At 44.3% G+C, this 24,543-nt stretch overlaps 1 protein-coding gene across 1 annotated transcript in view; it reads right to left on the minus strand.

Moving 5' to 3' along the window:
• The window catches only part of csmd3b (CUB and Sushi multiple domains 3b), a 2,394,280-nt gene that overhangs the window by 230,316 nt on the left and 2,139,421 nt on the right, over positions 1 to 24,543 (minus strand). Inside the window, exons 41-46 of the mRNA XM_038809755.1 lie at positions 23,902 to 23,998; positions 18,841 to 18,945; positions 17,537 to 17,655; positions 10,624 to 10,693; positions 7,406 to 7,522; positions 6,948 to 7,157 (exon numbers count right to left, since the gene is read on the minus strand). Coding sequence (XP_038665683.1) covers positions 6,948 to 7,157; positions 7,406 to 7,522; positions 10,624 to 10,693; positions 17,537 to 17,655; positions 18,841 to 18,945; positions 23,902 to 23,998 — 718 coding nt within the window. The remainder of the gene's footprint in view (positions 1 to 6,947; positions 7,158 to 7,405; positions 7,523 to 10,623; positions 10,694 to 17,536; positions 17,656 to 18,840; positions 18,946 to 23,901; positions 23,999 to 24,543) is intronic.

The raw sequence follows: 24,543 nt of genomic DNA on the forward strand, positions 1-24,543 counted from the left end.
AACAAGTTAGCATACTAATGAGGCGATACCGGGTGATTACCAGGTACAATGGAAACATTTTAACGCAAATTAATACATTGAATGGAAGGCCAGACTTCTCGGCGCCAAGAGAAGTCCAAAACAATAAGTCCCAAGAACCGCCCAGTGATCGAGGAACTGCCCTGTTATTGGGGAATTTAAATCAATCGATTGGGAAGAGACCCAATTGATTGCGAGTGTATAGAGGGTCTGCCCAGGTGTGCGTGAGACCCTGAGAGAGGTATAAGACAGAGACCGCGACCCCAGCTATCTCTCTCTGCCAGCCTCTCCTTGACCAGCCAGCCCTCCCAGCAGGACACCGTTGCAGCAGAAGAACCTTGAGAAGGAGGGGCCTGGACAGCAGCCGCCATCACGTAAGTGTCATACAACGCACGCTATGAGAGTAGACACTCCTGACCCCCTTTAGTCCATAACTACTGGAAGCCTGCGGACCCAGTGCAGAGCAAGAGACCATTGATCCCTGATCCGGCAGTCCCCTTATCCAGATAAGTATTTGGCCTATTAGTGGTAGGATTAGCCTAGTCTTATAGTTTTATATGCATGATTAGTAGATTACTGTATTATAATAAACGAGTCTTGTTTGAACTTACTAACTGGTGTGTGGAGTTATTGATTTGAACTTGAACTTGAAACTTGTGGCGGTATCTTAACGATACCTGGCGACTCCACAGCTAAGGAACGAAACAGAGCCAAATTGAGTGTAAAGCACACTCACCCAGAACGAGCAACAGCTACCCTGTTCTGTATGCTGACCCAGAGATGCGCCGTTGTTGGGGCTGGGGGGGTGGCGGGGAGAGTTGGGCGCAGGTGGGCTGGTGACCGCCATCATCTCCATGACGGGGGCTCCACATAGGCCTCTAGTGCTCCCTCCTCCCAAACTGTGCCTGTAGGGCTCTGGGGGCCACCTTGGGATGAAGGGGCAGCAGGATTGGGCTCCAGCTACTCTTGCATCCTCTGGCTCTGCCAACCCTCGCAGCTCCCCAGCATCTGCACCCTGGCGATGCTGCCCTGAGCGATGCTCCTCTGTGAGCAGGCCGTGCCATGCAGTGCCTGTGACACCACCCTCAGCAACCGGGACATACTATTGGGCACCTTGGAAATGCCCACCTGAGATTGGTACATGCTCAGCAGCACCTCGGAAAGGGCCACCTGTGTCTAGAATACACCCTCCAGCAACTCGGATATGCTGTTGAAGCGCTCAGCCATGGCCGTCACTGACTGAGCCATACCTTGCACACCGCTACTCATGGTGCCTATGTCGTGCTCCAGGCTCTTCATTACGTTCACCACCATAGTAGTGTTGGCCTTGATGCCACGCACAGCCCTCACTATGTACCTCACCATAGCCTTTGGGACTCCTCCAGTTGGCTATTGACCCACTGGAGTGTCACTGACATTCCCCATCCGAATATCTCAGTCACATCCTATAGACTGCATCAGCTCTGGAAAGAAAGGGAAAATGCTGGAAAATCTCAGCAAGTCTGGCAGCATCTGTAGGGAGAGAAAAGAGCTCACGTTTCGAGTCCGATGACTCTTTGTCACAGCTCTGGACAGCCTGGTCCAGAGGCTCAACATCTGACCAAGACTCAGCTGGGTCCTGGGATCGTGTAGACCTCTGACTGCTGCTTCCCATGGACCTTCCTGCCTCCACCTGATGTGCAACTGTTTGATGCTCACCAGAATGTGGCCCAGAAATCTGTCCACTACTCTTGCCCAGTGAGGTGTGCATCTCTGCACTGGTGGATGATGGGAATGAGAGCCGTGATGTGATGGTGGTGACATCCTTGGAGCTCTCCACAGAGGTGTTCTCTCGGGAAACATTGGGAGGGGGGGGGGCACTCTGATGGGCCCGCACCGCCGGGTTGCGGGAGAATGGATGCGTGGTCAGTGGGAGGGAAGGCTCATCACTCTGGCATGAATGACATGTGTGATGGGTCACCTGGTGGGCCTCACTGGATCCTCACCTTTGCAGATTAGGCCAAGCTCTACGTTGGTGACCAATCTGTCCTCGGCTATCCCGTGACCTATAGGTATTGTCCATCATAGGGTGTGAGGACCATGAAGTCCGGCACCAGGCCGCCCTTCACAGCCCTCTCCCGTCTGCTGTGGGCCAACTTCTCATGCAGGGACACAGAAGGCATTGTGAGCCGCACATTTTATGCATTGCAAGGGGGGGCAGGCACGGGGGCAGGTGTGGGCACCGCGATGGCCACGAGTGCGGTGTGTTACCGGATGCCAGGGTGTCCGGGGGCACGTTGCGGTATTGTGCTTGGGGAGCAGGCGCAGAGATGTTGGGGTGCCCCTGGGGGGTGGCATGCGCAACCGGCGCCAGGCCAACGCTAATTCACCTATGCGGCCTGATGGTGGTCTTTGAGCTTCTTGCAGAACTGCGTGACAGTCCGCCAGGTGACTCTCTCCGAGGTGACGGTTCCTGCCACTGCCTCCCAGGTGGCACTGGCTGCCTTGTGGCTGACCCTCCGACCCCCTTGGGGGAACATGGTATCCCTCCTGGACTCAACCCCGTCCATGAATCTGGCCAGGTTAGCATTCCCGAATCACAGCGTAGGTCTCCTTGGTGGCATGGCTGAGTGCTGTCTGGATTTTGCTCTGCAGCTTAAGTGCTGCTTCCCCTCATTAGGGGGGAGCTGCTGTGTGTGTTTCCGGTGAATCGGCCGACTGGACAGTCATTTACGACGTGAAGCCTGCAGGGCTCCATTAAGTGGCCTCCTTAACGTTGGATGCCAGTGACTGCCTCATCGGGTCGGCTATCGGGAAACACCCGGCATTTTCCAAGCGCTACCACACTTTATAACGAGTTTGGTTAGTTCGCACTCCCTTTTTTAATTTGTCTGAATAACTATTCCATTAAGTAATAATCGATAAGCAGAATAACTGTCCACACAAATATTTTGTTGAAGATTTTCGCCTTGCACTCATCAAGACAATTGCAAGAACCCAAACTTATGAGAAGAGAGTGCTGATTGGTTGGCAAGTGGACTGATTGGTGGAGGCATTGCCATGAAGGATGCACCAGTTCGTGGTGACTGACAATTAACTGCCAAGCAATTGTTTGGAATTTAAACCAGACAGCTTGACTAGGTCGACGTGCCAACCAACCAGCACCCTTTTCTCATACATCATAACATTGTTGTTTCCCCTGGTATCTTGCCCTGGTTCTGATAAGTGCAAGATAAAAAGCTTCAACAAAATGACCTTTTCAGTAATTACAGCTATTATGACAGTTTTTCTGATTAAACCACAGATTAGCAGAACAATACAGAAACACTCTGGTGTCAGGCTGTAACTAGATACGAACATAGTATTTGCTATTCCAAAATTTTCTCATCAGCTTTACTAAACCAGGCCTTTTTGGGTAGATCAGAGAATCACATTTCCTCTGGTTACAGTTTTCAGGTTCTTGTTAAGTTAAAACTGTTGTAATGAATAAATTTATTTTAAGTAATTACTTTTCTCCTTTGTTCAGAATGAGAGGGGAAAGGGGTGTATTCTGTATGCTAGTATGCATGTACTCTTTCTTTTTTGTTTGACAGACGTAGATGCCAGAGCATTTATCTTTAGGCAGCCCATTGCATGACAACTGCTTTCTGTCTCAGAGGATTTAAACATTCACTATCACAGCAACATATCTATTCCCATGGATAGCAAAGCATACTATTGGTTCCTGCTTTATGTGACAAGTCTTATCATGGAAACAATTATTTTTAAAGTGCTTCAGCTGAGGGACCAATTCATATGCCACAATTTTGCAATGTTTTTAAAGAGAAAAAATGCACAAAGAGCATTTTCATGGTTCCCCAAAAATCATTCACTGTAATTTTTATTCAGGTTTTAACCTAACTTTGGGATTTTAGGAGTGTTATAGAAATATATATTGGGTTTTGATCCCCACTGCTTTCTGTTTCTTTTGACTGATATGTGTCCTTTTACATGGAGATGGATTTCTTCCCAGCCACCAGTCTGACAGAAATGTTGGTCTTGAGCCCATCGACTCGGAGGTGGCTGCCCCACAGAGGTAATACACTGGAAGTAGCCTAAATTGATTTAGGGTGGAAATTCCACCCCCACCTGTGATCAGATTAACCAGCTGCTCTCTAGTCTCAGCAGAGCTAGGATCGAGCGACAGTCATTGCCGGAGCTAGGATCGAGTGATAGTTATTGCCGGAGCTACAGAGTCTGAAATAAGAGATTCCTAATTTTCAAAATGTGACCCCAAGGTTTACTCACCCTATCAGCTTCGGCCCTGTCAAGCCTACGCAGAAAATTCTGTTTTTAATGTGATCACCTCTTATTCTGTTCAACTCCAATGGGTATAGGCCCAACCTGCACATCCTTCTATAGGTTTTCCCTTCATTCCAGGAATCACTCTGATGATACCCCTGAACAGTTTCCCACACAATTATAGCCTTTCTATGCACAGTATTCCAGATGTGATCTCATTGAGGCCCTGTACAGCTACAACAACACTTTTTTTTCTATTGTATATTCAATTCCCTTTTAATAAATGCAAACATTCTATTTTCTTTCCTCATCACTTGCTGTACCTGTCAGTCAGAATGATGAGGTTTGGAGGTTCCCCGATGACCCCTGCCCTCAAGATTGTACCGTCCACCCCCTTAATCATGAGCTTCTGGCTGGTCTCTCGACCCCAAACGCCCTTACTCCTCTCCTTTCTCGCACCGGGGTCTAAGATACCAGAATTATTTCTGGGTTCCATCACTGCCTGTAGTCCTAGTCGTGGACACCACTCAATTCTGGCACTTCAGAGCTGCGAGTCAGTCAGATTAGTCAACAGCTCTCTAGGGTCTTACTCAATCAATGAAGGCTGTTCCTGGTGTAATGTCACCAAGTTTCTGATGGGCTGGGTGATGATTGACCTTTCGGGCAGGGAACAGGTGAATACAGCACCTCGGAAAATCCAGCTCCTGGGGCCCAGGTTCAAAGGTGAAGGCCAGCCTGTGCAGGCTCTCTGACTCTTCAATCAGCCACCATAATATGGGAGACAAGTTGGGGGTAGGCAGGAAGGCAGTCTGAAGGCCATCCAGTTTTACTTTACAAGACCCCACAATCTCCAAATACACCTGTCGTGCGCCGTAATATTCAACTCCATGATGATCTTTTGCTGTATTAAGCTGTTGAAAACAGTTGCAAACAAACTGGCTCAATTGCACAAACTCATCTGAGAAAACATCCTTTGAGCCATGGTTGCATTTGTAAAAGTATAAACTACTTCAACTCCAGGCAGAAATCCCGCAACGTCAGGGCTATTCTGGAAGAGGCCCAAAACGGGTTTTGTACCAGGAGTTAAATAGTTTCCGATGCTCCCGGCCTGCTCTAGCTGGCTTGATCAGGATCTCGCCCAGAAAGGTTGAGAACCTATTCTGACATTATCTACATTAATTTTAATCTCATTAGTGAGATTAAAGTCAAATACAGCCTCCTCTAGGTAAGCTCCTGCTACCCCCACAGTGGGATGTTATCTGGGCATAAATCACTACAGGTCTTTAAAAGTGAGACCAAGGTGCCATCGACTCCGAGCGTGTGCAAGGAGGTGAGTACCTCTCTGCACTTACCTCCAGGGAACACAAGGGCACATTAGGTGCTGGACAGATGCCTTGGGGTGTCCTTCAAGGAAGCTGGAGGTTGGAGGGTTAGGGCTGGGCTGGAGGGGGCCAGGTTAGGGGTCTTCCCTGGGACAGGGGTCAATTTGGGTCTGTGAAACCTTGAAACCTGTATTCTTTCATGTTTAACACCCCACAACAGGGAAAAACACAGCTGCAGCCTCTCTGTCTTAAAATCGTCTCACAGGAAAGGGTAAATCTGCAGCTTATCTCTTGTTGAAGCGTTTGCTTGTTATATTCCATTTTACACCACATTGATTTTTATGAGCCTCTTGATTGACAGCTGAAAGCTATATCAAAGGAGGAATTAGCTTTGTTGTTTGTAACATCCTCCCCACCCCCGAGACTTTGTAATCCCGGGTAGTCAGGTACATGGCTGGACAATGCCCTGCTACAGCCGGGGGGGAGGGGGGGGTGTCCGGGTCCTGAAGGGGGGAGCCCTGAAGCAAGGGGCCTGTGTTGACCCCACAGTATCTCAGTTGTTGGGGACGGAGCGCTGATGCCAGCATTCGCGGGTTGGGTTGGGGGGGGGGGGGGGTCTGATCCTAGTCTGGATATTGTGGGGTGGGGGGGTCACCCTGTTACCTGCATGATGTAGAGGTGAGGTTGCCACTCTGTGTCAAGGGTTGTGGGTGTTCCCCTTGTAATGCCCATGGGGGGACGACTGTCACTTTACTTTGAAATCGGGCGCTCTTTAAGCTTGACCTGCCCGCATCTTTAGGTCCCGCCCTTCACAATGCTGATGCAAAACATGCCCCCGCCCAAAAAAATTACTAAGTGGGCAGATTGCAATCGGGATTGCGCTGACCCACTTTGGCAGGAAACAGGGTTATTCCTGCTAGAGATGTCAGTTAGTCATTACCTTTACATGTTTCTTCCTTTACCAAATGAAAGCTCCCCAACTCCCACCTTCCCCTCCACTCCTCCACTTCACCCCAACTTTGGAAACCCCTGAAAGGACACATAAAGATGTCACCAGTCTCTACCCTGTTTACATCATGTCTCTGTGTATTAAATAAGCACCCTCCTGTCACAAAGCAGAAGAAAATTTGCCCTATTGGCAATTACCTACTCTGGCCTGCCCTCCCCAAATATTGCCCAGACAGAAGATAACATCAACTATACATATGAAAAGTGTTGCTACGCAAATTATAAAATAACATTTATGTGTACTTCCTTGGGATGAAGTGTCAGGCATTTGAGGGCATACTTTTGTCATTTATTAAACTTTTACTCTCATCTTATCACTTATTTTTTTTTAACACTTACCTTGATATATGCTGCGGAAGCCCTGTTTATTTTGTGAATAATCACTGTGGAAGTACAGGCTGGTTTCGTGAGTTGTACTGAACAGAGGTGCTGGCAGCTGAGGACCACTGAATCTACCAATTACTGTCCCAGTTATTGCAGATCCACTCCGCACTTCGATGTAATCGTGGATTGTTTCCGTGGAAAAATTCACAAACTGCAAGTGTACACCTGAAGACGACAAATGACACAGAAATGACATAAATTGAATTAGTTTTTTAAAGATGTATATCATGAATAGAAGACAGTTACGTGTCCAGAACAGTCGGTACATAGATTTGATGACAGAACATCATAAAGTAGGACAACTGATTATTACTGTTACTCTTGATGGGCATCAGCTCATTCCACAAAACAGGCAACTGCAACTCTTATACCATAAAATGTGACAACCAAACTGCTAATTTCTCTTGACATACCAAAGCCAATGGGTAGTGTTATCGTCCAAGTGCAGTCCATGCTACTAGGGTAGTTTCCGGGGAAACCAGGGCTAAGAATGACCCCACTGAAGTCAGTCAGCGAACCACCGCATTGGGCTACAAAATAATACAGGAAAGAAAATCAGGAGGGGCAAAATGAGGATTGTAAACCAATAAAAAATACTAGCAATAATAAAATTACATATTTAAAACAATTGTAAAACAACTTATGCTATTTTGTTGGTCATGCAGTTACACGTCTCAGAAAATCCCCACAGAATCTTCCTCCATGTATGTCCCAATATCAGTTTAGAGCCAACCTGGGTGAGGAGGAAGGTTCCTCCATAAATACAATGTGGTGTGGCAGCAAGCATACATGTAATATTGGGGCACAATATGACAATAACAGACAGCAACTGATCCCATTAATGTATGGGGCCACCAGTGAAAGGTGGAAATCTTGTATCTGGCAAACTGTGGCATCCCCAGCTCTTGTCAGGGGAAATATCACTGGACAAGTACTGCAGAGACCTAGGCTAATGTTTTGGGGACATAGGTTCAAATCCCATCCAGCAGCTGGTGGAATTTAAGTTAATAAAATCTGGAATTGAAAGCTCGTCTCAGTATCAGTGACCTTGAAGCTATCATTGATTGTTGTAAAACACCATTTGGTTCACTGATGTTCTTTAGGACAGGTAATCTGCCATCCTTACTTGGTCTGGCCTACATGTGATTCCAAATCTGCAGTAATCAGCTCTCTGAAATGGCCGAGGAAGCCATTTAGTTCAAGGGCAATTAGGGAGAGGCAACAATAGCCAGAGACCAAAAATCTGCTTTTTACACAAGACGGGCAGTCCCAAGGCACTGCTACTGGTGTAGGTGCTCACCCTTTATGTGGTAACAAGCTTGTTCCCCAGATCTGGGATGGGATCAAAATGGAGTTCTTCCCATTAAAATGCAAAACTAGAAATACTAACATGTGGATTTTAGCTTAAACGTGTTTGCATTATTTTAGAAAAGCAATCTTTTTGCTCTGTGTTTTAATTACTAATGCAACTCCTCCCCATGACACTATATATTGTTTCTTGTGAATCCTAAGCAATACTGCTCTGATCACCTTCAGAGTTATAAGATATGCCCAGCACTAGTTTGAGACTACAGAAATAATGTATTTGACTGAGGAATATATTTTCATCTATTCAGAAGCAAGAAGGAATGACCTTTTCCTTGCAATTTATGATTTGCTTATTAAACTGTGAATGAATTATTTTGAAAAATGATTTCAGAAACTGAAATTGTATTTCTTGGAATAAAAGTAATAACCAATCACACTGCAGTTACAACAATGAATCTTTTAAAAAAAATAATACTTCTCAAGCAGCTTACGAGCCACTGGCATCAAGGAGCTCACTCATCAAGAATAATCTATCACAGATAAATTCATAAAATCATAGAATCCCTACAGTGCAGAAGGAGGCCATTTGACCCATCAAGTCTGCACGGACACTCTGAAAGAGAACTCTACCGAGGCCCACTCACTAACCCTATCCCCGTAACCCCACCCAACCTTTTTGGACACTAAGGGGCAATTTAACTTGGCCAATCCACCTAACCTGCACATCTTTGGACTGTGGGAGGAAAGGGAGCACTCGAGGCCAGAAATGAAACCGGGCCCAGGCACTGTGAGGCAGCAGTGCCAATCACCCTCTTCCGGGATTCCCAAATGGTTGTTACCCCTCGCGATATTGAATGAAATCTCAAGAGGTGTCGTGATCTGGATTCTGCCTGCCCACAATGAGTGGGACCAAGACTCGCAGAGTTAAGTAAGTTTAAAAACTCACTTAACTCTATCTTCACCAGATTAAACCGGCTCCCAGGATCTACGTGCCACACCGAGGGGGCCCCAGTCAGGTGCTGCTGAGTACTGGTATCCCCAAACAGGGACCAGGCATACGGCACTGGGGGGGGGGGGGGGGGGGGGGGGGGGGGGGCTCCTCCAGGCGACTGGGGGGGGGGGGCTCCTCCAGGCGACTGGGGGGGGGGGCTCCTCCAGGCGACTGGAGACCCCTGGGTGATTGGTATCTTGGCTGGGTGGCACCCCAGCACCGCGAATGCTATCTGGGCACCGTGGCACTGCCATCATACTACAGGAGAGTAATCCGGGCGTAGGAGAATCCCCTGGGTGTTTGGCGTGTGTGGGGAATCCTGGGGGTTTTGGACTGGGACTGTGCAAGAGTTTCCCAAATGTTCAAAGATGTTTTAACCCTTCAAATTTTTTCAGGATAATTATTGCTGTAACCCAGTCAGAGCTATTCTAAAATTGCAATTTAAACTGCATTTTCAGATGATTCCAGTGCACAGTAATTGCCATGCAAAACCTTATCTATGAGCTTCTGAAGCGGAAGAGAAAATGCTGGAAAATCTCAGCAAGTCTGGCAGCATCTATTGGGAGAGAAAAGAGCTAACGTTTTGAGTTCGATGGCTCTTTGTCAAAGTCATCAGACTCAAAACGTTAGCTCTTTTCTCTCCCAACAGATGCTGCCAGACTTGCTGAGATTTTCCAGCATTTTCTCTTCCGCTTCAGATTCCAGCATCCGCAGTAATTTACTTTTAGCTTCTGAAGTGGATTTCCTCAGCGAATCTTTGAGGTGTCCGCTCATGCCCTGGAGCTCAGAGGTTCTGGTGCAATATTTCTGCTCTCGGATGGTATACCATTGTACAATAGTACATGTCATAATAATGCAGTAAGCAGATAGATTGTTTACTTAAAAAAAACGTAGCATTTTTTGTTTTCTCAACCCAGCAACAGCCTAAGCATACCAAACGACCTCCGACACTCTCACTTATTACAGCAGCTGAATTTAATGGAGTTCGATGGAAGAGGGGAGGAGGTTAACTTAGGTGCTTGAATATTGTCATGCTCCTGTGGAGCTGAATAACTTGTTTCTGTACTGTAAAAACTTTGGAATGCTTTGAAGAGCAGCGCTGATTGGCACATAACGATACTGCAATAGAAGTCGCTACTGCATTTGATAAGGAGGAGTTGATGACTCATTGAGCTCCAGGGACCTCTAAGAGACCATGTGATTTTCCATCCATTGACATCAAATGCAACAACTGGTGCACTTAGGGTTCAATTGTGTGGGTGGTGGCCAGGAAGGTCAGGACACAGGAATCCATTAATATTAATCCAATTCACAAACTGGAAACATACATACCTATACACATGGGAATAGGATAATTCCACCTCCGTACTGGTCCTGGCATACATGTTATATAGGAATGCCCCTGAAGAAAGCAACAGATTTCATTCAAAGGAATGCCAGTTATAAATTAAAATTAATTAAGTGGCAATAATCTGCAAGAAGATGCAAACATGATTTTGGACAAAAACAACACCGAGATATCCAAAGAAGAATTTATCCAATAACAGATTATTTTATTACAGGGGGGCATTACTATGAGTGAACATAGAACATACAGTACAGAAGGAGGCCATTCAGCCCATCAAGTCTGCAGTGACCCACTTAAGCCCTTACTTCCACCCAATCAACGTAACCCAATAACCCCTCCAAACTTTTTGGTCACTAAGGACAATTTTATCATGGTCAATCCACCTAACCTGCATGTCTTTGGACTGTGGGAGGAAACTGGAGCACCCAGAGGAAATCCCACATAGACACTGGGAGAACGTGCAGACTCAGCACAGTGACTCAAGGCACGAATTGAACAAGGGTCCTTGGCACTGTGAAGCTACAGTGCTAGCCCCTTGTGTTACCGTGCTGCCCAGTCATATCAATTGACACCGCAGTTGAATTCAGTTTTCTTGTAAATGTTACTTCTTGCAAAAAGTGGTTTTGATAGATAAAATAATATGTATTACACTGCTTCACGTTGTTGATACAAATTCTGGACTGTAAACATGAACACAGTGTTAAATGCCTTCCAGCAAAGCAGGCATTCAGTTTCTATTTCAGAGATAATTATAATTTTTACGTGGAGATCTGAACTCTATGATTTGGCGGGCGGAACAATTTCCCCTGTTCAACATCGATTGGTAAGGGTGAGTTTAACTGGCAGCAATTTTTGACCGGGCCAGAGTGAGTGATGCAATCACCCAACATCATTTACAAGAGGCTAAACAGTTGTTTTCTCTCTGCACAACAGACAGTAACAGCAATCCATCTTACACTGTCGCTGTCACAGAACAAGGAACACCTTTCTCACTTCACACACCAGCCACTCCCTTTGAGCACATCCAACGTTTAACATGTTTCTCCTCACTCTCAGCAAATGCACGACAAGAAACAGTTCCCACCATGTGCACATCCCTTCTCAATAGCTGATCATGAGCTCTATTTCTATCAGACATAGTGGCTCTCAACATTAGGGAGAGAAGCAAGACCGAGGAAGGCCACCTGACATTCAGACCCTTGGCAACAGTCTGCCCTGAAAATCATCGGCTCAGTAGAATCACAAATTGGTGATGGGGACATTGTGAGCATTATTAAGTAAGGTGCCTTCTCATTACATGTAGCTTTTCATTAACTTAAGCAACTATGCGTTCAATCCCTTTGACAATATCATACTGAGCTCTGCAATTGCTACTGTATAGCTGTCTTTTGTCTCTTTCTCTAGATTCTTCTCAGCACCTGAAACCTGTCAAAGTGGAATATGAGGAAAAGCTTTTAGAAAATGCAACGTTGCATGCTCCATTCATCCACAGAACTAACATGGGCCTCCGTACGCTAGACAACACCAGAATGTCTATACTGGTAGAGCTCAGCAGAAGGGACGTGTAGAAAGGGAGCAACAAAGAAAATGGGAAGGAGCAAAGAAGAAAGCAGGGCAAGTGGAAGGGAGCAGGAGGGAGCAAAATGAGGGTAGTGTGTTTTTTTCAGTCTTTTTTAGATCTGCACCACTGTTGATTCAGGCAGCTGCCGAGGACGTTACTCTCGTAATATCACAGGCACTGACATTGCATGCATAAGCAGTTTGACTCAACCCCACCTTCCTAATAGATAAGGATTACATAGAATATATGGCACAGAAACAAGCCATTTGGCGTAACTAATCCATATCACTATTTATGTTCCACTTGAGTGTCCTGCCATTGTTCCTCATTTGAATCCTTCATTGGAAGTATTCCCTTCTCCCTCATTTAGTTGTCTAGTTTCCCCTGCAATGTATCGTCACCATCCGCCTCAGCCACTATGTGGGAGCAAGTTCCCCATTCTGGTCACACTTCTGGATTAATCGGCGACTATCTTACATTGGTGGCTTCCGGTTGTGCCCTCTCCCAAGAGGAAAACTTTCTGTCTATTAAAATTTTCACAAAATTAAAGACCACTATTGTCTTGGGATAGACAAAAAATGCTGATCTTGCCAGGGAAGCCCAATTCCCACGAAGGAATGATAAAAAAAATGAGCTGAAATAAAAAAATTGTGAAGAAAGGTATCATGAGTTCACACTTAGGTGAAGTAGGATTTTGCCTGCATTAATACTTTATCTGTTAAAGAATTATCCTTCTCACATTCAATACTTTTGTCTGAAGTCTGGTTCCATTTTAATTTATGAATTTATATTGTCAGGATATCGAACATAATATGAATGGTTGAATGGTTTAGTGTTCTTTATTGTATGGTTGAGGTAGTGGCGATGAAGGTAACAATAGCAGTTAATGCAGAAGTATATTGCATGACATTTCAGAGGAATGAGCCTAACAGCTGAACTGATGAACGATCAACTTAACACAATCTGTGTTGTAATGAGTTTCCCTCTTCTGCTCAATCCTCACCTTTACCCAAATCCTCCTTCTGAGAGGAGCAGGGTTCCTATTGCTATTCTCCCTCCATTTGCACATCTTTTTGGTTGCGCAACATAGAAAAATTTGCAGCACAGAAGGAGGCCATTCGGCTCATCATGTCTGTACTATCTCGAAAATAGCTATGCTGTCTAATTCTATCTTCCAGCTTTCGGTCCAAACTCCTACAGGTTACGGTACCACAAGTTGCTATCCCATTGTTTTCTAAACGTTTTGAGGGTTTCTGCTTTTACCACCCGTTCAGTCAATGAGTTGCAGAAACCCATCACCCTCTGGCTGAAGATAATTACTCCTCAACTCCCTTCTAATCCTTCCAAGCAATTACTTTCTTTGCATCCCCTCTTGTTTTTAACCTCTCTGTTAATGGAAATATGCACTTTTTCTAGGCCTCTCAATTTTATACACTTTAGTTAAATCTACCTCAATCTCTTCTGTTCAAAATAAAACAACCCCAATCTGTTAAATATTTCCTCATAACAATATAATTTCCAATAGCATTCTCATAATCTCTTTTGTGCCCTCTACTGTGATCATATTAATTCTGTAATGACGTTATTAGAAATGTGTTCAATACTCTACCTGCGACAGAAAGAAGGAAACTACAGGAATGTTAGTCTAAAATCTGTCATTAGGAAATACATGAAGTCGTAGTAAGATACTTAGAAAATCATAATACAATCAGACAGAGTTAATATGGTTTTGTGAAAAGGAAATCATGTTTGACAAATTCATTAGAATTCCTTGAGGATGTAATAAGTGGGTTGGATAAAGGGGGGCCAGTAGAAGTACTATATTACTATACTTATGACTTTATAATTATATGTTAGACTGGAGGTGAAGCCAAAGACAAATCTCCATTTTTGCGTGGACAATAAAGCTCTATTCTACTTCTATATCTGGATTTCCAGAAGGCATTCAGTAAGGTGCCACAAAAAAGCCTACCAGATAGCAGATCATGGTACTGGGGGTGATTTACTAGCGTGAATAGAGGATTGGCTAACTACCAGGAAAAAAGAGTTGAGTGGCAAACTATAGCCGGTGGAGTGCCACAAGGATCAGTGCTGGGGCCTCAACTCTTTGCAAATTGTATTAATAACTGACTGGATTGTTGCCAAATATGTTGACAATACAAATATAGGGAGGAAAGCAAGTTGTGACGAGAATAGAAAGCATCTGCAAATGGATGTAAATAGATTAAGTGAGTGGGCAAACATTCGCAGATGGCATATAATGTGGGATAATGGAAGGTTGTCCGCTTCTACAGGAAGAAAAAAGTGGTCTATTACTTAAATGGAGAGAGACAGCAGCTTGCTGTAGTGCATAGCGATTTGGATGTCTGTGCACAAGAAACACAAACATTAGGATGCAGATACAGCAAGTGACGAGGAAGGCAACTGGACAGTCAGCATCTATTGCAAAGGGTTGGAGTATAAAAATAGGGAAACCTTACTGCAACTGTGCAGAGTATTGGCAAAACTATGAAATAAAAACATAAAATGCTGGAAAAACCCAGCAGGTTGTGGCAACATCTGTGAGGAGAGAAATAAAGTTAACATTTTGTGTTCAACGACTCTGGAATTCTTCCAGGAGAGGTGATCTTGTTAATCAATATAAGATTGTGAAGGAGATTGGCAGGGTAGACGCTAGTGAAACTGCCTGAGGGGAAACTGGGGATACTGTTTACAAATAAGGGATCTTCCATTTAAGAAGAATTAGAAATTTCTTCTGTTAGAGGTCATCAGGCTTTGAAATTCTCTTCCCCAGAGAGCAGCGGAGACTACGTAATTGGATATATTCAAGGCCGAGTTTAACAGATATTTGATAGTCAGGGCAGTTGGGAGTTTTGTTGGGATGGGGGAGGTCGAAAGTGAAGTTCAGGCACCAGCAGGTCTCATTGAATGATGGGAGCATTTTCGAGGGGCTGAATGTGATTTTATACCTAGTATTTTGTGCAGTTTTAGCACAGCTTTTTTCTTTTGTATTCTGGGTCTCGGTCAGCAAAAGAAATTAAATAGTATACCCTTTTAGCCACCTTATCTAGCTGTCCTGCAATCCTCAAGGATCGGTAGCCTTTGTACTTTATCTGTGAAAGAATTATCCTTCTCACATTCAATACTTTTGTCTGAAGTCTGGTTCCATTTTAACTTATGAATTTAGACTCCAAGGTCCCTCTGCAGTTTTCAAAATTCTACCATTCATTGCATATTCCCATGCCTTGTTTGTCCGCTATAAATACATTAACTCACAGAATTAAATTTGCCTTTTTCCTGCCTAAATGATCATTGATATCTTCCTCCTCACTATCAGTTACACAGCCATTTTTTAACATATGCAAAATTGTTAATCATGCCCCCTAAGTTCAAGTCCAAATCATTGATTATGTACCACAAACAGCAAGAAACCCGGTACTAAGCTCAATTAAATCCTACCGGAAATCGACTAGGATTTGAACAGTTTCATGTCACTAATCCTTGGTGAATTGCTGCAGTGCAACTTGTAGATGGCACCTATAGCAGAGAGGTGAATGTTTAAGGTGGTGGATGAGTAGATCCCGATCAAGTTGGTTGCACCCATCCAGTTAAGTGTGACGTGTCCGTCACACTCCTAACGTTTGCGTAGTAGTGGTGGAAAGGCTTTGGAGAGTCAATAATCGTGGCATTTGCCATAGAAGTGCTCCTGTAAGCCTTTATGGGGCTGGTCCAGTTCATCTTCAGGTCAATAGTTACCTGCAGGCTGTTTACGGTGGCCAATTGCAATCTATCAGCCTACTTTCAGCTATTGGTGGGCAATGGAAGATGCCATTGGCAGTGCTATCAAGTGGTGATTAGTCAGTGATAACTTCCTCTTCAATGTTCAGTTTGGGTTCTGTGAGAACTACTTGATTCTAACCCTCATTACAGCCGTCATCCAGACATAGTTGAATGGGCTGAATTACAGATGTGAGATGAGATGCCCTTAATATCGAGGCAAAATTTGACTGAGTCTGTCCCAAGGGACCATACCAAAATGTTAGTCAACAAGAATTGGAGGAAACTCTCAAATGGTTGGAGTCACACCTAGCACAAGGGAAGATGGTTGTCATTGTTAGAGGCTAATCATCTCAGTTCTAAAATATCTTTCATTGCAGGAGTTCCTCAGACTGGTGTCCTCAGCCCAACCACCTTCAGCTGCTTCATCACTGGCCATTCCTCCATCAGAACATCAAAGGTGGGAAATGGTGATGTTTGTTGATGATTGCACAGTTGCAATTCCTCACATAATGAAGTAGTACATGCCAACATTCACCACAACCTGGACAAAATTCAGGCTTGGGATATCTAACGGTAAGGAAAGTTCACCCAACCTAGGAACCTGAGCAATAAACATCTTCAACAAGAATGAGAACAACTATGTCTTCTTAGTGTTCAATGAAATTTTAATGTTGAACCCTGCACTATCAACATCCCGGAGGTCACAATTGACCAGAAACTTAAGACATATAAATATTATGGCTATCAAGAGCACGTGAGAGCCTGTTTACTCTGTGGAAAGAAGCTCACTTCTCAAGTCCTTGAAACCTTTCCACCATCTACAAGGAAAAACACTCCACTTACACTCAAAAGATCAGCAGCATCCAGCATAATCCAGAAGGTTAATTATTCACACCCTCCATCTCAAGCACATTGTGGATGTAATGTGCATGATGTAAAAGATACACTGCAATAACCTGCCATCGCCTCTTCAGCAACACCTTCCAAACACACAACCACTGTCATCCGGAAGGACAAGGGCAGCAGGTGCATGGAAACATCCTCACCTCCAAGTCCCCTCTAAGTCACACACTGTCCTGTCTTGGAAATCATTCAACATATCTTCATTGCCACTGGGGCAGAACTCAGGAATTCTGACCTATCAGAACACTGCGAGAGTACCTTCATTATACGAACTGTAGCAGTTCAAGACGGTGCCTCACCACGAGCAAATAAATGCTGGCTTGGGCAGTGACCCTGACATCCTGTGAATGAATACTTTGTTTAACTCCTAAGGGGTCTTATTGACATGATGGGACTTCGAATTTCATGAGGACCCACCTAAACTATGGTGGTGGATAGGGATTTAGCAGGAACGAGGTAATACATCTTCCAGTGGAATTTTATCTCCGGTATCACTTTGTCCCACCTTTAGACTCTAAAACATTACTTGAATATGCACATTCATTGTTACTGAGTCAAATGATCTGTGTCAAAAATAAATGGAATGGCAGACTCTTCAAAGCTTTTAAAAAGGAGTCATTTGTTTTTTTTAAATATTGAGTTCAATTGCTTACCTGTAAAGAATATCCCTGATCACATTGAAATGATACTACATCTCCAACCAAGTATCTATCTCCATTTTTGATTCCATTGCCGGGAATAAGTGGTTCTGTGCAGGAATCCAATCCAATAGCTGTGAAGTCATACTTCATATTAGCCACTGATACTTAAAATGAGACGTTCTCTTCAATAAAAATAAAAGCCTTGAATATTGACCACACTTAGGGCGGAATTCTCCGCAACGGACGACGCCGTCATGAAACCCGGAGTGTTTCATGACGGCGTCGGAGGCCGCTCCTCGCCCCCTATTCCCCCCCCCCCCCCCCCCCTGGGGGGGGCTAAGAGCAGCATTTCGTGAACCTTGGCCGCCGGGCCTGGCGGCGCACCGATAATGATGCGGCCGGCGCGCCTTAGTGACGTCAGCCGCGCATGCGTAGGTTGGCCGGCTCCAACCCGCGCATGCGCGGTTGCCATCTTCCCCTCCGCTGCCCCGCAAGACGTGGCAGCTTGATCTTACGGGGCGACGGAGGGGAAAGAGTGCGTCTCTTAGAGACGCCGGCCCGACGATCGGTGGGCACCAATCGTGGGCCAGTCCCCTCCCGAGCACGGCCATGGTGCTCGATCCCCTCTCCGCCCCCCACAGGCCCCAAATTTACCTTTCGCGCTATGTTCACGCCGGCAGCGACCAGGTGTGGTTGCCGCTGGCGTGAACAGGTCGGGAACGGCAGGCCGCTCGGCCCATCCGGACCGGAGAATCGCGGGTCACCGTGAAAAACGGCGACCCGCGATTCTCGAGCGGCGTGTCGCAAAACGCGATTCTCCCACCCGGCCTGGGGAGCGGAGAATCGCGCCCTTATTCTCTGACTCAAATTTTAACCAGGTTTCTTTGATCTGTGAGAACTTTTCTTGTTTGGTTTTATAACAATTATATCATGAGAATAAATAACAGAATAAGATTTCTTCTCCAGTGAAAGTGAGTTCATCTGGATGTTTACTGGTATGGGACAGATTCTGTCATGAATCGGGACAGTGTTGCACACTGGGATATGAATTTACATCATCAATCACGGTGTGAGAAGTTGTTATTGTCTGCTTTCCACCCAGGCTTCCCAGGGCAAATGGGTCAGGAACGCTGTTCAAAGAGCAATCGTGCCAGCTGCCCAATGCATATTTACCTGAACCTACCTTTGCTCACAGGAAAGCTTACTTTACAGGGGGCCTACTTCAGATTCAGAAGTCACGGCCCAATGGTGCCATTGATACCATTCTTGGCTTTAACTGCATAGGTCCAATTTAGATAAGAACTGCAACCGCCTACCTGTGTACTCGAGCTGAAAGCCAGCAGCTGAAATACTGATGTCTGATTGAAAGTTGAGGTAAAGATTATTAGATGTGCTGTTGAGGAATGCTGGAATTGTAGTGCCTGGGGATGGAATAAAAGAGAAATAAAAATAGTTAGCAACTCCGTTCTCTACTTTCCTTTCAATTTTGCTCTGGCTTGTAACATTGTTCACATTTCTTTTTCCGTCTTCCCTCCTGGTCATCCTCCTCAATCGAGAATTTTGATGACCTTGATAGCAGATGGGGGAATTTCTTCGATCGACACACAGCTGCAATGGGTCACCTTGATGCTGTAAATATTAGAGAACTGGGCCCATTTCTTCATTCTCACATTCTTGACCCTGCCTATTTTTCAGGGGCTTGTTTAGCACAGCAGGCTAAACAGCTGGCTTGTAATGCAGAACAAGGCCAGCAGCGCGGGTTCAATCCCGTACCATCCTCCCCAAACAGGTGCCGGAATGTGGCAACTAGGGGCTTTTCACAATAACTTCATTGAAGCCTACTTGTGACAATAAGTGATTATTATTATTGTAAGTTAAGCAAGTAAGCAGTAATCCTTTTTATTGACTGAAGATGAGACACTGTGGGATGAACACTGTGCAAGAGCAATAATACTCACCAGTACTTCAGAAATACCATACACCCGAAATATTTTTTTTTCTGTTTTTGTAAATTTAAAATACCCAATTCATTTTTCCAATTAAGGGGAAATTTAGTGTGGCCAATCCACCTACCCTGCACATTTTTGAGTTGTGGGGGTGAAACCCATGCAAACACGGAGAGAATGTGCAAACTCCACACGGACAGTGACCCTGAGCTGGGATCGAACCTGGGACATCGGCGCTGTGAGGCAGCTGTGCTAACTACTGTGCCGCCCCACACCTGAAATATAATCCACTGGGGCATTTTGTGACCACCTATATCAACAAAGGACAACATCATGATTGGTTAAAAATGAATAAGGAATTAAAATTCTACATCACTAGCTCTTTCAGGGATCGTTTGGAGGCGGTGATGGATCATTCAATATACATTTTGCTGCTGTATTGCAGACATTACAGACACAATTTTCTCAGTGTGCTTCTGTGCAAATAAGGGCAACAGCAGGTAGCCATGGTTTCACAGATTAGACTTTGAATATAACCCTTGATATTGCACAATACTGTCGGGAAAACATACCGGACATCATTTGACGCTATTTTCCATTCGGTCGGGTCGAGCGCTGCCCGGCCTCCAAGTATAAAATCCTGGCTCTGGTTCCAACCAGAACAAAATGGAAGCGGGGGGAAATAATGCCTGATTCCTGGATCTGGCAGTCCGGCCTCCATTTCCAGTGCCAACTATTTTCACCAGCATGGAAAAGGAAGTAGATTATGACCCACATGGCAGCTTTTTAAAAAAAAATGTGTTCAGTGATATCCCTCAGGGTTTCCATGGAGACGGCCACTATGGGAAGGGCCTCCCAATTTACCACTGAATGAGGTTGTGAACTGTGAGGCGGAGCCAGGAAGAATGTTTCCTTGCTTTACAGTTCATTAGGAAACACTGTAATCTGAGGTGTATCTGTGTGGACCATAATCAGAGTTGGCAGGGTTTTGGTTTGGGAAATGGTTTTAGTCCAATGACTTATTCAGTGTTTTTTTTATTTTGATAGTTCTATGGGCATTTGAAGGAATTGTAATATGTTGTATAGTGGCAGAAGTGAAAACTTAGGTGAGAGGCGATAAGGCTTTGTGAAGATGGATATGGGGAGTGACAGGATATAAAACTGATCTGCATTGTTTTATTGTTTTAAGCTCCCATTGCTCTCATCAACAATGACAGGCCATAAAACAATGCCACAGGATTGGTCTGACTCTGGGCCTGTTTCTGCTTCCAGTCTGCCTCCAGAGGCATTAGGCCTATCTCTATCGTTTGCTCACCTCCCTAAGAGAAAAATAAGGCAGATGGGCTACTCTAGGATAGATACAGGATAGCGGGGTTGGGAAAATACCTGTCTCAATAACAGAAACAATACAAATCCAGTCCCTTGTCTTTGTTTTACCCTTGAAGCTCCATGGTGCATTCTTCCAAACAGCAGTACTGGAAATGAGCGCCATTTTGGTTCTCGATTTTTGCCAGTTCCCAGGCAATTATGATTAAATTTAAAGTGCCGTCAGCCTGCAAGAGAGGCAGGTGCGATTACACTTGGTGGAGGGAGGGATGGAAGCTTTTCATCGGTGAAACGTGCCATCAGCTGATGACGTATCAAGTTTAGACAGGCTATAAAAAAAGCCTCCTGGACCAAGAGGGAGACTCTTCCTTATGGCCACAGCTTTCCTGCCCAACTCAAGACTTAATTAGAGCACAAAGGAGGGACGGGTATTATTCTAATGCAAATTGCACTTGTACACATTTTACATGACATTGGTTTCATGTGTGTGCATCATTGTTATTTGTCAAGACTGGCTTAGTCAGGGAAGGCTCATGGTTGGCACAGAAGATGTTCATTCATTGTGGAACAAACAAGGGTTGGAACTTTCTGCTGGCACTTGCCACTAGTGAAAATAGTGACGTGGCAGAAAATCACGCAAGACCGCTGAAATTGGAATCTCGGCGGCAAGACTTAAATTTCTGATATTCCCAGCTCCTCGTCAGTGACGTACCAAGGTTCCCGCCCAGAAATTTCATAAATTAATGCCATAAATTAATTTATTAAGTAAATGGCTTCCTTGCCATATGCCAGAAACTGCTGACCTCACAAACAACTGCCCGAAGCCGATTGTTGAAAGCCTGCTTTAAATAAGCGAGAACTGGGTGCCACAAAATGTCTGTGCACCATTGACGTTATCTTGAAGGTATGACATAAAAACAAAAAAAGTTTTAATATTGTTCTATAAGTAGGATCGTGCCACAGGATGGCATGAGGCCTGTTTTGCGAAAACATGCTGCTATCTTACTGTCTCAATTCGAACTTGCCTTTGGGAAAGCAACATTTTGGCTCTCGCCTAATTAAGATGCTCCGCCAGCCACATTTCCTGCTTTTGCAAACCCCATAAAACTGTGGTTATTTGAACCCACAATTTAGAAAGACAATTGCACTCTTTTGATGGCTAGTTTGTTATGACATTGCATTGTTGTACATGTACTGATTAATAAGTATTAGGTTTGGTACACATCACAAGTTAACCTATGATATAGTAGTTGGAACAGTTTTGATCAGCAAGTATCACTTGTACAAAGAGCTCTCCTGGGATCCTGTTATTTTTCAATAAAGAACCCCTCATTTTGATTACCAATCATTGTCACAGTCACTGGCATATTTTTTCTAAGATAAATAACACAAAACAGCCCACTTCACTGTTTATTCCTCACAAATGGGGTTATTAAATACCCCTGTAGAAGGGACACATTTCTGTTCACAGCCTGTTGAGCCAGGTTTTCATAGAGCTTCGAATGAGAACTCCTGACTTAGGAAATCTGGGCCCAAGCTCTGCCTTCTGACCACCAGTAACTTTGAAAAGAAAGGTGAAAGTTTTGCCTCGGACAAGGAACTCAGTAAACTTGTGGGAAGTGGCAAACATCCAGTGTGTGGTAGTGGGAACAGGCTGACAGGAGAAAGAGACAGAGGCAAAAACAGGAACTACCAAATAAGGCCCTGTCAGGAATCGATATTGGTGATGTGCCAGACCATTTAAGTCAGCACAGAAATTCAATATCGGAACTTTATGATTACTCAATTGTAACGGTTATCATGGTAACGCAAAAGGTTAAAGGACCATGCTATGAATATGGTGTGTGTATGTGACGACTCAGCCCTAACACAAGCTAGGGGACATCAGGACATATCATTAGCAACAACCTGGGAATCGCCAGAGCAACCAATGTAGAAGAGGAGCTCGGAGAAGAGGATAACCACAATGAATGATTGTAGCCTGGCCAGCCCTTCACTAGTACAAGTAATATCTAGATCTCAGCTGGGAGTCTGAGGCATATTTTGTGTGATTGATTTGAAGATTGTAATACCTAAATTAAATAGAGTTACAGTAGAAAGTCCAGGTTACAGTGCTTGTGACTGTCTAAGGCTATCAACCAGGGCCTCAGGCAACAAGTGGAACAGTACATCAGTCTATGATGCAGAAATCCTGAAGCATCTGGGGCACATGTCTTTATTGAAGACCTGCTTACACTTGGCACTTGATAATTTGTGAATTTAACATCCTTAATGTACATTTAGCTGCATGTTGCCAAGTTAAAATAAGTTATGCCTCCCCATGGTCAGTGTAAGTATGCTTCTATTGGCTGTCAACAGTCACCAAATTATCAGTTACTGACGAGCAATAAGTGGAATAAAGAGAACCCGAGTGAAAACTTCCTCAGGGAAACATATAGCAAAATGTGAATTGTGCTTTAAAAAAACGCATTGATGGTGTTGTCACATCTCTTGCACAGAGAAACTGCCCTATATCTTCAATTCCAAAATATATAAAGCAATGATTGTTTGGTGAGACTCCACAATGCAGTGACGAAAAGAGTGGTAACAGCCAGTTTTGGTTATTTTTAAAATTGAGATACATTCAAATAGATTACGGCCAGGATTTACCGGCTGTTCACGGCAGTGGGAAATTCCCGTCCCACGTTGGCACACGGGTTTCCTGGCGATGAGGGGTACTGTCTCTGGGAAATCCCGTTAACAATGGCGGGGTTGGATCCGCCACCGAAAAATGTGCGGCGGGGGTGGGGGGTTGGTAAATCCCAGCCAATATATTTTTTTTAAAGAAAAACAACGTATCTCTTTTATAAAGAAAAAAACCTGACAGAGCTGGCTCCCTCAGCTACAGTTCAGGTGATCAGCATAAAATACGTAATCAACCTGCTGCAGTTCATGACAATCTTTCATTTCATTGATGAGATTGCTGTACTTTCATGGTTACCTGTTTTTCAATTATTCAGGTAACAATGAACTAATCCAGAGAGAGGAAATATGATGAAGTTAGCAAGAGGCTTAATGTTTTGAATCAAATTATTTGATACAAATTTGTCTTATCCGACTTCTTACCTGAAAAGCTCCCAAGTCTTGGAGCATTAGTATCAACTCCATCAAAGAAATCCAATGAGTCCCAATTATGCTCTGTCGCAAAGCTTATTACTTGAACCTGGTGAATATAAATGCATGAATTTAGAAAAATACGAGTCAGGTCAAATGTGCACTTTAAATTTTCTGAAAGTAAACTATGATTGAGATTATTCCAAATACAGATAAATATCGGATATCTGCTGATTTATTAATTTCTTTTAAATATAAATTAATTCAATTGATAAATTCTTGAACGTTGTGCAAAAATGACTTGAGTTATTAATGTAATCCAAGATTCTTGCAGCAAGGAAAAGTCACATTTCGGTAAATTATGATGTGGGATAGGCTATTCGGTCCTCACACACATTGCACCATTCTCTTGAATAACAGCTGATCTGTATCTCACCTTGGCTGTCACCCACTTTTTATCCAATAATTGTAGCCAACTAAAAACTATTGCTCTCAAGTCTTGTAAAACTTAATTCATTCAGCACCCACAGCTTTTCTTTTGGAGGGGGTGGGGGAGTTTCAGATTTCCACTAGCCTTTGACTGAAAAAGTGCTTCTTGATATCACTGGCTTTGAAAGCAGACCAAGGCAGGCCAGCAGCATGGTTCAATTCCCG

This window comes from Scyliorhinus canicula, chromosome 10, assembly GCF_902713615.1.
Source record: "Scyliorhinus canicula chromosome 10, sScyCan1.1, whole genome shotgun sequence".
NCBI classification, from domain to species: Eukaryota; Metazoa; Chordata; class Chondrichthyes; order Carcharhiniformes; family Scyliorhinidae; genus Scyliorhinus; species Scyliorhinus canicula.